General features: G+C 37.4%; 1 protein-coding gene across 2 annotated transcripts; it reads left to right on the top strand.

The window, feature by feature from the left end:
• The first annotated feature begins 730 nt into the window (after window positions 1-730).
• vgll2a (vestigial-like family member 2a) lies at window positions 731-4,147 on the top strand. 2 transcript variants are annotated; one of them, XM_079474050.1, is made up of 4 exons: window positions 731-965; window positions 1,685-1,976; window positions 2,238-2,720; window positions 3,251-4,142. In XM_079474050.1, the coding sequence occupies exons 1-4, from the start codon at window positions 882-884 to the stop codon at window positions 3,289-3,291; spliced, it is 900 nt and encodes a 299-aa protein (XP_079330176.1). In that variant the 5' UTR covers window positions 731-881; the 3' UTR covers window positions 3,292-4,142. The 2 variants fall into 2 exon arrangements, with proteins under 2 accessions (XP_079330176.1, XP_079330175.1); XM_079474049.1 differs by having other exon boundaries at window positions 733-965; window positions 3,119-4,147.
• The last annotated feature ends 12,035 nt before the right edge of the window (window positions 4,148-16,182 follow it).

Raw genomic sequence — 16,182 nt, forward strand, 5'->3', positions numbered from 1 at the left:
TTTGACCTTTGACCTGGACATCTAAGGAGCCCAGGGCAACTGGGCACATCGTACCATGGCAATTTCAACTGTGACGGTGACACACTTTAGAATTAATGCTTAATTGGTTTCTAAATGTAATTAAATTCTACATTCTTAATTGAAAAATTAAAAGTTGCTATTAAGTAAAAGCTGAAATTTAAGGAAATGTTTGAATGACATTTTTAATTTGGTAAATTGCAAGCGCTGTATTTATCTTGATTTATTGTGTTTAGAGATTATTAACATATACTATCGCTGCATATTTTACAAAATTACATCTAAATAAATCATTTAAATCTATAATAAATAAGCAATGAAAACTATATCTTAAAGTATCTCATTTTAATTACAGAACACTTCGCCGGTTAAGCAGATTCTAGGCACTTTTATTGAGAGTCTTCCTCACGCAGAGAGACGTCAAACCCCCTTGCTCGATAATAATGTCCGAGTCGGTCATTCGAATCGATTCATTCTAGCCTCACTGCTTCATAAACGGATTCGCGGAGCACTTGTTCACAACGTTAAAACCAAACTCTGTGGCAAATAATCAACATTTGTTTCACTTCGTTTAATTGTCATGTTTGGAAATACCTTTTTTAAATGTCGAATCAAATGAATCGATTCGCCGAACTGCTTCGTCCGAAAGAACCGATTATTTGAACTGACTCAAGCTCGCGCATAAAGACAGACCACGGAACATAAAAAGTGCTCATTGCGCTTCAGGTGAACGCGACGTGACGCACCGCAACGCACCGCACGCTTTCAGTCGACGCTCACTGAACCACCGCTTTATTTCAAATGAAGCGTCTTCTCGTCCCGTTATTTAGTTTTGATAGGTGATATTAACAGCTAGATTCGCCATGAGCTGCTTGGATGTAATGTATCAAGTTTATGGTCCACCTCAGCCTTATTTCGCCGCAGCATATACACCGTATCATCATCAGGTATGTTCGTTTATAAGTCTTATCGTGTTTCTGTTGTTCGTTTCCCATTTATGTTTTTTTTACTGTCTTTACAGTTACGCTTAAGGTTTGTTTGCGCTTAAAACTTTCGTTGCTGGACTTTTGTGGTTTTAATGAGTTTTAAGCTAAACATGCTGTAATATTATTCACAGATCTTGATGACAGTGAGCACAGTTTTTAAATTAAAATTCAACTAAATTTGAAAAAACTAAAACTTTATCAAATAAATGTTCTGGCTTTTTGTTGCACGGGTTGCGTCCATTGTTATGCCTCGTTTGTGAGTCGCTTTGGATAAATAATGTGAATGTAATGTTAATATTTGTATTAAAGGTACAAATATTAGTTGACAGTGTTGTTCCGTAGCTACTTTCATTGGTTTTATCTTTTGTAATATTTATTTAGTTTGATGAGCCTGTTTTTCTTTCCAATGTTACTGTGAGACGTATTCGTATAGTCTGTATATGCACATTTTAGTATTTGAATATACAAACTTGTACTTGGTCTGCACTTGCACATTTATTTATATAAAGAGGAGAAATCTTTATATTTTAATATTTTGAAATATTATGGCAACGGACTGGTGTCACACAAAACACATGGCCTGGCTTACACAATATGACCATATTCATATAATATATATCTTTATTTAAATAAGGCAACTATTAGACTTTACTTGAAATGGATTTTTAACATGTTTACAGAAATTGGCGTTTTACTCTAAAATGCAAGAAGCACCAGAAACGGTCAGTGGAAGCAGCTCGTCTTTTTCTAACATCTCCGGGCCACCCATTAAAGAAGAAGACTGTGCCCGGGAGAAAGATCACCCACCCGAGGCCGAGTACATCAGCTCCAGATGTGTGCTCTTCACGTACTTTCAAGGGGACATCAGTTCGGTGGTGGATGAACATTTCAGTCGGGCTTTGAGTCAGTCCAGCAGCTACGCATCTGCATCCAACAACAGCAAAAGTGCAAGAGGTGCATCGTCCTGGAGAGGTGAGAATCTATAGCTTTATGACTGATATTCTCATCCTTTATGAATTATTTGCGGTGAAAGTACGTTGGACGCTTTTTCCTCACATCTGTTTTGTGGAACTTAATGCCTTGTGTGTATTCGAAACGCAGATATTCAGAAGAATTTATAAAATGATTAAAGACATAATATTGATACTCTTAAACAGAATATATTTGATCGTTTTACTTTTTAGATCTGATTTATCATTTACATGCAAAATATCCAAATGTGTGTCTTTGCAGACGGATCATTCCCTATGAGCCAGAGAAGCTTTCCTCCCTCGTTCTGGAACAGTGCGTATCAGCCATCAGTCACAGCATCTCTCAGCAGTGCTCTTGGTTCCTCTCACACGGACCTTCCCTTCCCAGCAGACCCTTACTCTACCGCTTCCTTACACAGCCACCTCCACCAGAACACCCCGGAGCCCTGGCACCCGTCTCACCACCATCACCCTTACTCGCTCAGCGGGGCCATCGGCACCCAAGGGTCAGCATACCCCCGGCCCTCTGTGCACGAAATGTACGGAACGCACTTTGACCCACGTTACGGATCTCTGCTCGTGCCCTCGGTGCGGCCACATAGACTTCCCCCTGCCTCGGTACCCGCGTCTGGACCCTCGCCGTGCGATGTCAGCAAGAGCGAGCCGGGCGGCTCGGCGTGGACGGGCGCTTTCACGGCGACAAGCTCCGATATGGGCCAGAGCTTGAGTCTGAATATGGATGCAGGTGCGAATGACAATACATCACTGAAAATATAGTTTAAGAGACAGATGTTTACTTTTAGGGGTGAGGTGTGTCATTTTTCTGCCATTAACAACACAGAACTGAATTATACAAAACATTGCCAAAGTTAATGATTCATTCCGTGTGTGATTGTTCATGCAACTTTTGTCCTGCCAAAAATATTTTTAGCGGTTTTTGCTTCATAAATACAGTTTTTGGTTATAACAGCGTGGTATGCAAAAATGTGCTGCCCCATGACTTCATTGTTCACTCTTTCAATCTTTAAGACTTCAATGCTTTCTTGCTTCTGGTCAGCTGGCTCCCCTATATTTGCTGCTTATTTTCTTTTTCTTTTTCCTCACGCTTACGCTTTCCTTTTCTCCTTTCCTTCCTTCTTTCAGGTCTACAGAGTCAGGATAAGAGCAAGGACCTGTACTGGTTTTAGTGCCCTGCGGCCACTCCTTCCTCATCTGGCTTGTCTTTTCTCTGGCTTGTAGAGACTTTTCTGTAACAGATTCTCATCTCACTTGCAGCTCGGCGCTACACTCTCTGCAGCGGGACCATCAGAAGCTGAAAGCAAAGGCGCGGCGGAAGATCCCGGGCTAAACCCTTCGAGAACCATTCGGACGAGTGCAAAACTTTCTAGAAAAGACAGCACAAAGAGAGGCCACCCGAGAGCTTTCCAGAAATACACGGTGGTGTGACTGGCAGCTGCTATCGAACCCCTTCTCAAACCTCCCCCGACCTTCTGCGCGCTCTGCAAAACAAACCCTGAACAAGATAAATAAATTGGAACTAACATTTCTTTATGGGACATTCGAGAGCGGAACTTGAGAATGGATGTTTTTTTTAAGAAATGTTTTTGGAGAGAGCAGCATTCCGTATCCCAGAACAGAGAGAGGCTATTTGAAGCCACTTGACTCTATCTATATTGCTTTCAACACCTGTCATCGACAACTGTTGTGGAACTTGGAAGACACACACACACACAATGGCAGATTGTGTGGCGTTTGACCGAGAAAGCACCCTGGATTTCATAAAAGAGGCGTTTTGTTGTAGCCGGACGCGCAGCAAAAGGGAACAACTGGTTTGGTTTTCTGTGAGATGTGTTGTGCCTGCTGTCATTACTGTTGGAAGTGGACAGATAAAAAATGTTGTATATACTTTGTCTTTGTCCTGTGCCACAGTATAAACCGCATGCGTGATCATGACAATATGCAGGTTTTATTTTCATTTGTACTTTTTTAAAGAAAGTTCTCATCCCTTTTTAGTCGCCGCCAAGGTGACATCTCACCACGTGTTTGAATGTATCACATGTAATATATTACATTCTAAAGATTTTTTTTCCATGATGTTGCATTGAGGAAAATGAGGTGTTGTCTGTTTTTATCCGTTCATTCAAAAACATAAAACTCTGCGATATGCATTTCATTGCGCATTACTTCTGAAGTAATTCATAGAAACGGTGCATTTTGGTTTCAGAATTGATATGCAAACTTTACCATCTTCTAATATCCAGCATTTTTTTGCTTGGTTTGGGTGTTGAGACAAAAGCGAAACTATGTCTATGTGCTACCGTTTAAAGCGATAGACTACTCAACCCTACAATTTCAATTCTGTCATTTACTCACCCTCAAGTTTTCCCAAACCTGTATACATGTCTGATGTTTCTGGGACATCATTGACTCCCACAGTAGGACAAATTATTGAATATCTTTTTTTGTTCTGTTGAACACAAAATGAGATATTTTAAGAAAGCAAACAGTTCTAGGGCACATTTGACAAACGTTTTAATTTAGCCTATTATGGTAGTCAAGGATGTCCCAAAAATTGCAGTTGCTCACGTTTTTTCCAAATATCTTTGTGTTTAACAGAACAAAGACATTTATACAGATTTGGAACAACTTGGGGGAGTAATTCATAATGGAATTTTCATTTTCGGGTAGTTTCCCTTAAAGAGATTACATTTTTTTTGTGTACATAAACCAACTTTATGAACCACAATACAAAAAAAGAACAACCGTCACTGTGGCAGTACCCCTATGGGCTCTTTTTGTATCTCCACAGGTACAAAACGTAACATGTTGTACTTTGTGGGTACATAATTGTGCCCTAAATAAAACAACATTTTAGGTTTTTTACTTTTTTCCTATAGGGGACTTTTATCTTTGCATTTATGCATTTGGTAGATGCTTGTTCAGAGCAACTTGCACTCATATGTGTGCAGTTTCTTTTTAAATGTATGATCTTTGGGAATCAAACCCATTACTTTTGCACGCCTAATGCAACGCTCACGTTGAGCTACAGGAACACACAAATGTGTTTGTATTTACCTGTTTATCACCCTACGGAGTTCAATTTATGTGTCTTACAAAAGAGTATTGTTGACACGAAATGTACCGGTGAAACAAAGTGCTCTAAAATACACTTAAATATATTGAAAGGACTATTTTCATTTACTAATTTTGTAAATAATATCCACCAAAATAGCACATTTTTCGATAAACTTAAGATCAAGGTGGAAGCAACTGTGCTATTTTGAGACACTATAATTAAAAGTAGTAGACTAAGAATATATTTTTAGTATATTAGGTGAAAGAACTTTTATTACACTTATCCAAGTGTACTAAGTGTCTTTAAATAAAGTGTATTTTAATGCACTTTAAACTAAAACAAATCACACAGAAATCTTTGTAGGCCTACAAGAATATATTCTAAAGAGAAATCGCAACACATTGACATTGACATGTAGTTTATATTTTTCACAGTCAAAAAGAACTATGAACACACACAATTACGTAAAGCTGTTACATTATCCTTGCCTGGAAACTCCAGGGCTAATATTAGCACAACTGGAGTATTTAGAAGCGCATGCACTGGGTTAGCACATCACCGTATGCAATTACGCACAGAGCGACACTGGATATCCGCCGTTTACTTGACTGGAGGATTTGTGAAGTTCATGTATTTGTAATTGACGGAGGTTAATTAGGGTTGAGAGGGCGAGCTGTCAATCATTCCCCCAAAAATATCAAAACACATTCTGTTGCAGGATTTTGAATTGACGTCGAGGAATTCGTAAGCAGTTGTCGCACCGGACAGAACAATCATCGGCCATGTGAAAAGTCATTGCTACCACACTTTAAAAAGCAGGTCAACAGTTGGCTGGTATTTTAATCAGCTTGCATCTTATCTATCAATCGAGCGGTCGTGTTCAACACCAACGTGATAACTGTTATGATTCGGGATAGACTGCACATGTGGCCGGTGATATAATTAATGTTTGCATGGGGCGTTGGTGTTCAATGTTTACAGGGTGCAGATGATGCAATGCTAAATTACTGTAAAAACATTTTTGACGTCTTTAATTTTGAAGTACAAACAAATTGGCTTTACAATTCATTTCCACTAGGCTATTGTATTAATTCATTTATTTTTATATTTAAGTTGTTTTTAAACTCATCAAATAAGTTTCAACATACAAAACTCACCGATGGTTAAAGTTTAAAATAGTAACTTCATTAATAATATCAAAGGATATTTTAAGAATTTTTTTTGTTAAATCAAAGAAAATTGTAACTTTATAATAAGGTGCTATTAGATAACATTAGTTAATGCATTAGCTAACATTCGCTGACAATGAACAATGACCAGTTTTCAGCATTTATTAATCCTTGTTAATGTCAGTTCATGTCAACAAAGTTAACTTTGACAACGTTTGATTTGGATTATGTATTAGTAAATGCTAAAATTGACATGAATTAATATTAATAAATGCTGTATAAGTATTGTTTATTCTCAGTTTTGTATACAACTTGAAACTGAGACAAACTTTGTGAAACGGCACCTGTGGTCTGTGTGAAGAATGATTTCTGAAGAAGTTGGTTGACAATAATATGACATGACATTAGTTCTGAGGAAATATCTAAAGATTTATCTGTAAATGCCACTTATTATTTTGATTTCATGCATCGACATCTATACATTTTTATACGTTGTTTTAATGCCCAAATACTTGGTCGATCACCTCAAAAAATGCTTTCCTTTTATGTAATTTTTGAAATGTATTTTGGATATCTACAGCGTACAAATAACAGTATGGTCGCAAGACGTGGTTAATGAACATCGATGCCATAGCCCTCATACTTCTATCTGAATCAACGCAGAATAGAGGATCAGAGGCCTGTCAAAAAATAATTAATCTTAAAATAATCTCTGTATATCTCCAAAATAATCTCTGTATATCTCCAGTGTTAATCCAACCTCAATGTGAACGTAAACACATGCTGGCCAGATCACAGAGGGAGTTGTGTTTTTATTTAGCCTATGAGCAAATGCCACAACGACTGACACACTTTGCTTTGCACAGACACAGACAGAGCCGCCGAATATCCAACACACTCGACCACAACTCGCTATATCCTTATTAGAGATTTGCAATCTACAGTCAAACACATACACATCTCACCAATATCAAATCTACCAATTTTGGTCATCTGAAGTTGATTAAAATAACCTGATAACCATTTTAAGCCTCAGAAGCGATACAATTTGGTTCTGAGCTTGCCACCTTAGCATCTTGGGACCTCTCGATTGTGTTTACAAATGCACACTCATGACAAGCAATTCAACGTGTCGCCTTTCTCATGAAGAAACAGAGGTTGTATTGCGTGTGATAACAACTGCCGCGGTGGTTGGGGAATGTGAGCCGCGCTAATACTGGAGCTGAAGGCCCAACGCTATAGTGCATGCGGAACATGCACAAGTGCTACATGGCTGTCAAATTTCACACCCGTGCTGATGGTATTTTTCACATTAGTCAACATAAGCAGCGAATTTCAATGCGACCCTCAAAGCCGTGCTGATGTATACAGCTCGTGCATGTGAAGATAATAGCTTTGCATTATAAAAATACTCTAAACTTTTGATGTATTTGAGGAACATGAAGGGGTTGTAAGACCAAGCCAGACTTAAACATGTGCCGTTTGTAGAATACAATTTGTTTCAAGGGTAAGTGTACCACGGTTCTGACATAACACTGATCCTCTAAGCTATTTAAATATCATAAAAATATGTTCAAACAATTATGAGCATATCACATTACATGACATTTCAATCGTAATTGAGGATGATGAAGGTCAGAGAACTGCAGATGTACCTTAATGGCTCGGGAATGTTGCTGATCCTCGATCTAAGACCAGCAGGTTTATGGAACCTTTGGCTCCCACCCCAAAGTCTGGAGCTGTCAATCTTTAGAGGATGACCATCATAACACTCCTGAGCAAACACGAGACCTGGGTGCTGTCCTTTGGGTTGGTATGTCACAGGAACTGGAAATCTGTAAAATATCCTAAAATGGTGAACAATTATTATTTACTTAAAAGGGAAGATCAAATATTGAAATTCTACAGTCAAATAATTTGACATAAACAGCTTTATATTTGAACATTGTGCATAGCTGCAGATTTTAGTTATACTATTAAAAATAAAGTTGCTGCATAAAGATCTTTACAGTGATGTCATTGGCTTTCTAATAACCCCTCAGTCAATGCTTCTTCGGAGAACCATTTCTTTCTTACCTTTTTAAAGTTTAAAGAACCCTATTCCACTAAAAATACATTTAAATTATTTTGTGAAACAGAGAGGTTCTTCGGACTTTAAAGGTTATTTGGGGAACCATGCAGCCAAAAACAATTCTTCTGCATCGTGATGCACTTTTATTTTGCGGTTGTGCTAAAGCATGTCATATCTCTGTTTGATTTACACAATTTACAAAATGCATAAATCCCTGGTAGTATTAATAAAAACTTTACAAAACTAAACAACTAAATAGACCATTTAAAAAAGTTTAGTTAGCTAAATAAGCTAAGTAAATAAATGGAAAAGTACAATGGTATCCCATTTGATTTAATAACTGTACCAACAGTACAGTACCCGCAACAACAATAACACACTGTTAGCTAATGCATTCATTTTAGCACTCTACATAAATAAATGGAATAGATTAAAACAAAACAATGCTATACTGGAATAATGGTGTCCCATATGATGTCATAACATCACAACCAATACAGTACCAGCAATAAGATACTGTTTTGATAGTAAATGCAATTATTTTAGCACTCCACCTTTCATGTGCGCAGATAAAGCGTCACTTTTACTTTTAAAATGATGTTGTGTCTGAAGTGTTAAGCTCAGATATCACATTTCACACCACTGCACACTGTTTGGCTTTTCACCGAAGCCGAACATGCCTTACAGAAGCAAACGAATCCAAAGGTCTCGTCCTGAGAATTCCTCACATAGCTAATGTGCTTTGTTACAGTTTTTCTGATGAAGCGCACAAAGCCTCAGCTTTAAAAAACGGACAAAATGGCAAAGTGAAAAAAAAGCACAGAAGGCGCTTTAAAAGCAGGGTAAATGGGACGAATAATCAAACCCCTGCATGCACCAACATGTATCACATCTGTGATTTAACCTAAACAGCAGTTTCTTCCATGGCTGTGTTTAGGTTTCCTTACATTACAAATGAATCTGTAAGCTCACTTTACCCCCTGGCAGCCTTAAATGAAAGTGAAGACATATGTAAACACAGGTCTCTGCTGAAATACATGCATCAACAAATCTATTGCCAGCTTACATTAACCAAACTGAGTACATATCACCTCTCGGAGTGAAAACATATTACTTTTAAGAATAGTAATGTGGTTGAGTTTAGGAAACCGAATGGTTAGGTTCTCGCTGCCAAATCCAATTGAAGCAGATTGACTTTTATTGAGTTTTGTTTACGTCTCTCTGGGGTTAATTCAGTGACCTGTCATTTATATAGTGAGGGATGTTAACGCAGCATGTAATTATTTCCCTGTATAAAGTTAACATTTAACACTGTTCCTGGATCAGTAATATCAAATAACCCATGTGCCAAACACCCAACCTGTGGAGAGAGAGTGGGTTAAACTGACATTTGGCAATTACTTTCCAAGAATGACATTCATAACATTTAGCATATTTTGTCACCAAATAAACATAAATATTTTTACATCATTTCTCAACTGTATGTCTTTTCAAATCTGTACGACACAAAAGTAGATATTTTGAAGAATGTTGGTTGCCAAACAACATTATCCCCAATTGACTTCCATTATATGGACACAAAACCATTTCTCAAAATATCTTACGTTTTAAACGACCTATAATAAATAATGAGAGAAATTACCTGTTGGCTGAACTATCCCGTCGCATATATATATTTTTTACATGTATTGTATTGTAACAAGTATTTATATTGGACCTTATACATAAATCACGATAAAATGATAGTGACCTCTAGAAATGATTTCCGAATCTTGCCCCAGAAGTGACGGGCCTGCTGGGAAGCAGATCACATCATACATTCTGTCACATTGAGCTAATCTAAGACAGCGCTTAAAGTAGAACGTTCCAGGACATAAAAAAATAAAAAGGCAACATTACACGCCAATGCTCATGTGTTTATTCCTATTTCAGGCCTGGTGCTATGCATTTGGCTTATTTTATGGCATTGACTGTAGGGCAGTTGTCTTTTGACACTTTGGGCTGTCAGTGTTAATACTGAATGTCATCCTGATGATTTCATCAAAGTTACTCTGGCCACCGCGGGAAGTGATGAGATTACCGAGATCCATTCCTGAAGACATGAAAGAACACTGGAAGTTATTCTGTGCCAGCATGGCATTGATTCCTGGAGTGCATGGTGGTTTGGTGGTATATATCTTTCTTTTAAAAGTGGAGACCTGACTGTATACCTTTATAAGGCCCAATCTGCTGTCTGAGTTAAGAAAGAGATGTATACACAGAAACAAAGATAGAAAAAGTAAGAACAAAAGCTTTAATATCTAAAAATGCACTTTGCCCTCTTTAAAAAAATATTATTTTATCCAATCTTTAAAATACAAAAGTTTTAGCTACACATTATTTCGTATTTAAACATTATAAAGAAAATAAATGTATTTTTTATTTGCAAATTTCAGAATTCATTTTTTTATGTAATGGTGGCGTTGCAAAGATTCTGCATTCAGTGCTAAATAAATTGCACTTGACCAAAGTGCATAAATACCAATATTTTTACAAAGAAATTAATACGATTAAATGTATAGCAAATGGCAACTTTTGCTTAAGTCTCCATCGTCTCAAATATTTCTCCTGAACAAAAGTGGCAGAAATCTCACAAATGTCTCCATTGGAGTTTCAGAAGAGATCTCAACAATATCACAAACTGAGCTCAGATTTGAAATCTGAATATCAATATTAATGAAGATCTCAATATGAACTCAGACCTTAATCATTAAATTAAACCAAATCCAGATTATTTTACATTTACAATTGACATTCATTTTACACCCCATACTCCTCATGTATTTTGACAATTGTCTCATTTGATTTTGTTTTCATTTCTCCCTATGCAGAAACATCTGAGACTAAGACTAAGAAACACAACACAACATAAGAACTGTGAAAAAGCAACATCTGAATAAATACCATTTGTGTGAGTCAACATTATTTCTCACATCACACGTGGAGTGTGAAACCCTTAACATTGTAATATTGTCGGTACAGCAGACAAACAGGGTGAGAAGTGTTTCAAGGTAAAAACAGAAAGTGTCTTTCAGTTTCTATAGTTATTTATCCTCTTTGTTAAAAAAAGTGAATAAAAATGTAACAGGGGAGACTAACATGTTTGTTTTTCCCCTGTAAAGCTGCTTTGGAACAATGCAAATTGTGAAAGGCGCTATATAAATAAAATTGAATTGAATTGAATTGTTTATTCTATAGGAATGATCATAAGATATTATAGTATAGCTGTAACAAAAGTAGAACCACTGTCAGATATATAAAAGATATGGGTTTTGTTACAATGCTGCATCTCACACAACATCAAGATTGTGTGTCAACCTTCTACAACACTGAAAGGCCTTCATCTTCAAACTCTTCAGTACTCATTCTTGTCTCATGACCTCCGGACTTGCAGCGATAAAAGTAAACAAACATTGTCTTACCTGGTCAAGTAACTTGAGAACCCTTAACTTCCTGCTGTGGATGTGTTAAGAGCTCAGTTCCAGCCACCCCTGCCATTAGAGCTGTGCCCCAGGCTGAAGGGGCTTTACGAGATGGGGGGCAACTAATGGACCTTAGCTACATGAAAAGCTGAAAGCAGCACCTGAATGGAGAGGAAAGAAAATAGAGGGGAGAGAAAAGAGAACTAAGATGAGAGGCGATGCTGTGAAACTGAACTAAGAGCCTAGAGAAAGTAAATGCGTTCGGTTCATTAAATCAGCAGAATCGTGTCAGAACACGAATTAACTTGTTAACTGATTTATATGTGATCGTAAACATTATTTAACATATTTTAAATGTTCTTTCTCACACCAAACCAAAAACAGAAATGTTGCCTCGGGATATACGGTAAGTTTATGCACTCAATTTTATAGGCACAAAATAAACAACTAAAATCAAATAAAAACTAAACTAAAATGAAAAGATAAATAGAGAACTGACATAATAACTTAAAAGATAAACAAATAAATTATAAATGACAACACTTCATTAAGAAGATGTATCTTAAAATGCAGTCTTACGCAAAGCATGCTGGGAAATATAAATCCCCTGCCTAGTTGTAACAATTATATGTAAACACAACACAAATCAGTTATGTAGAACATGAAAAAAATCATGTTGTGACCAAATTTGACAAATATTTGATGTTGATTTTACTTAAATGAAACAAATTGGACAAGCAGCAAACATCATTTTTTTCAATGTGGTTGAAAGTGCTCTGTGTGCCACATCAATCCATTTGGACACCGAGTACAAAAGATTGTAACATAGCTGTGTGTCTCGGCTCTCAGAGTTCACGTACGTAATTTGAGGATTGAAAAACACCAGCAGACAGACAAGTGGTTGTCACACACGTAGCCTCTGCCTGTAGCCAGGCTGTGGCCAGGAAAGCAGCACCCACGAACAGGTGGGCATAGCGCCTGTCAAGCGGACAGAGATTGATGCGATGGGTGACGGGACTGCTGGGTATTCTCTTTCCACCCAGACAGCTGTGCTGTACCGAACAGAGATGTGTTATCTCTTACAGCAGTGGGACACACTGGAGCCCTCTGAATTCTCAAGTCAGTTTATGTCCAGAAACGCTCAAAAAAGAAATCACAGCGTGTGTATCTCTCTATTTATTTGTATACAATGAAAGCAAATTGTGGCCCAGAGTTTTAGCCTACTGCTCCAGAACCTTTGCTCCGAGAGCACTGCCATTTCCTTTAAATGGTTGAAAATGGTTGTGACTGAATCTTGAAGTTTCTCTGTAAAGTCGTTCAGATTCAGTAAATAATATGGTGTTTTTCTTCACAACGATTACCGTAAAAGAGTTGTTCACAGATAACACGTTTTTTACTTTCCATAGTTTTATATGTAAACACGCTAGACAGACGTATTTTTTGCATCTTTTGCAGCATCTCGCGAATGAAGCCACATTGAAATAAGTTCGACTTTTTACTCGCAGAGCAGCTCATCAATCTCAGTTCAACAGCAGTGGACCAATCAAAAGATCCCAAAGGCTGGGCAAGCATTGCAAGTTTTCATTGTAATTTCTGTTATTGAGACCACACATGTTATGTTATCTGTTCTGTTGCGTTTTAAGACGCAAAGACATGTTTATAGTTGTATACCAAAAATCAAACATCAGATTCCTCTGAAATAAGTTTTCACAGGAAATAAAAAATGGTTTCGGGTCCGTCATTGATCAACAAAACCATGCGTTTCCTGCTAAATGCAATGCTTTGTGACCGTTACACAACTTGTTAAATCCCAACGGAAAATTGACAAAAGCCATTCGGTTCACTATCATGTCTTGGGTTAAGACTGTAAACGTTTGGCTCAAAGTTGAAGAAAAGATTGCACAAGAGTGCTTCTCTGGTAATTGAACATTACCTCTAGCTTTACCTTCACAATGAACTGCTGGATGAAAAAAACAGTTCACACATAGACTTGGCACAGCTGCAAAAATCTGCATGGAATTAAGAAACAACAAATATGTTTACGAAGAAAAAAGCAGTTGGTACGTCGGACCCCAATTTCAGGACCTTGAATATGAGTTTGAAACTTTACATTTGAATCATTGTACCTCAGACCCACATGTATTCACGTGAACACATTGTGGATACAATGTTTTTTTTCAAAGAGATGTTTTATGTAAACACACTGCACCACTCAAACTGTGTTTCTGTGAAGGTGAAACAAGCGTTTCCTTAACCCATCTGAGACGAAAGAATAATTCTTATATAAAACTTTACCATGACATGAAAAAAAACCTAAGAAGAGATGTAAACAGAAGTGAAAGCACATGAACGCGACTCATCTTTGGACCACATGGACACATTCACACTTTTACTTCAGGATGAAATAGGTTTCTGATATTGTCGACCTAAAGCAAAATTGCCTCTGACACAATTTATATATACAGTCTCACTGTTGGCTTAGAATAGCTATTATCCCCAGGATCCTTGAACACCACGGTATAGTGATTTTTACAAAGCGTCACAACATGAGCTGCTTGGTTTCAGAAAATAACTCATGGATCTCAAAAGAGCATAAAAGCAAGTTCCATCACTTCTCTTCAAGTGTTTTTCTGATGTTTTTAACGCCTCATCTAAAAGTCCATTATGAAGTAACACAGTTAAAAGACAATCAATACAAAGAGTAAATGTACACCGGCCCTCCTGTCTTATTTCAAACTGCACAAATCTTGTACGTATCTCTCCTCTTTGTACATCGGGTTACTTTGAAGACCTCATATGAAGCCCACCCATGTCAAAAACGCCATCTCTGCAATTACTCGGTCTTACTCCCCCTGCAGTTTTAATAAATAAAGTGGTTAATGTTTGATCGATCGTGCTATCAAAGGAACAGTTCACCCAAAAATGTAGATTCTGTCATCATTAACTCACCCTCAAGTTGTTCCAAAACTGTTTGTAACCAAATAGTTATTGGCCACCATTTTCTACATCATTAGAAAAGTTTGCTTATTAAATGTATTTGTTTCGTTGAACACAAAAGAAGATATTTTGAAGAATGTAGGAAAGCAAACAGTTCTGGGGCACTTTTGTCATATTTCCTACTGTGGTAATCATCAGTGGCCAAAAACTCCTCGGTTACTGCATTTAATATCTATCACTGTCTGCTTTTATACAGACTCGTGGGTGAGTAAATGATGAAAGAATTTTTATTGGTGAACTGGCCCAATAAGTCGTCACAATATAAATATCCATTGAATCTTCATCGGGGATGAAAAAGCCGTGGTATAATTTTACATGCACTTTTGAGATACAAAACAATTCACATCTTAGGAAGCATAGCCATATGGTAAAAACGTATCTGCAGGCTTTCAAATTCAAACAGTACAACAAAAACCATGTGAAAGTCACGCACAAGGTCAGAAGATCGAACAATTTGGTACGCTTAAGAAACTGCAGTCATGACTCGAACGTCACTTCGTAAACATCGGAAAAGCGGTTCTGATGAATACGAATATGTAACCTTGCCTTTCTTTATTAAAATCAGCCTCATTCATTTCAATTGCTCTTTTAAAAAAGGGAGGAGTGTTTCTTGGCCTGTCGTCAAGCACTTCACATCACTCCGTGCTATAAACCCAATCGCAATACTTGTGCGGACGGCGTGTGCTCAAAAGCTGAAAAGCCAGACATTACTTTTAAAGCATTCAATAGCCTATCCATATATACAAAGGGACTACCAAGGTCTTACATTATTCAGTCTTTGTCCTCCGGAGATAAAATCTCTCAGGTATTTCAGCAATCCTTTTATTAATTAAATGCATCACAAATGCTTCAATACCACCGTAAACTTGGTCCATGGTTTCCTTTAGGATTGCTTTTTCTACCAGAGACATAATTACAACTCAAAATGAGTACGGTAAAGGGCTATCTCTGTTCATTATCCCACCCAAAATGCATTTTGACTATTAAACTTGGATATTTCAATTTGGCATATTCAAAATGATCCTGACATTTTGGAAATGTTTCTCTAAAGGCACATAAGTGTTAAATGAACAGAATGTGGCCTCATTACTTTTGGAAGAGTCCAGTATAAGTAAAAATGCCGTAATAATATGAGTCATGAGGTGAATCACCAACCCGTGTCCTAACTAACAGAGACCTGGATATTTTAGTTATAATTTGTTGTCATTGATAAATACATCTACAGCTACAGTATATGATGATGATGTCATCCTCATGAACGGGGGTCCCGTACAATTTCTCTGTAAAAATGAAAGTAGAAATGTAAGACGTCAAACCGTGGTTGAGCTTTCAAACTCTGTGTGGGGGCACTGAAATAAACACAAGAAAATTTGTGCTATTAGTATGATTCGTGTAGACCGTACTAGCTGTTTCCCTTTCATTGCGAGACTGTT

Source organism: Barbatula barbatula, assembly GCF_947034865.1.
Source record: "Barbatula barbatula genome assembly, chromosome: 15".
NCBI classification, from domain to species: domain Eukaryota; kingdom Metazoa; phylum Chordata; class Actinopteri; order Cypriniformes; family Nemacheilidae; genus Barbatula; species Barbatula barbatula.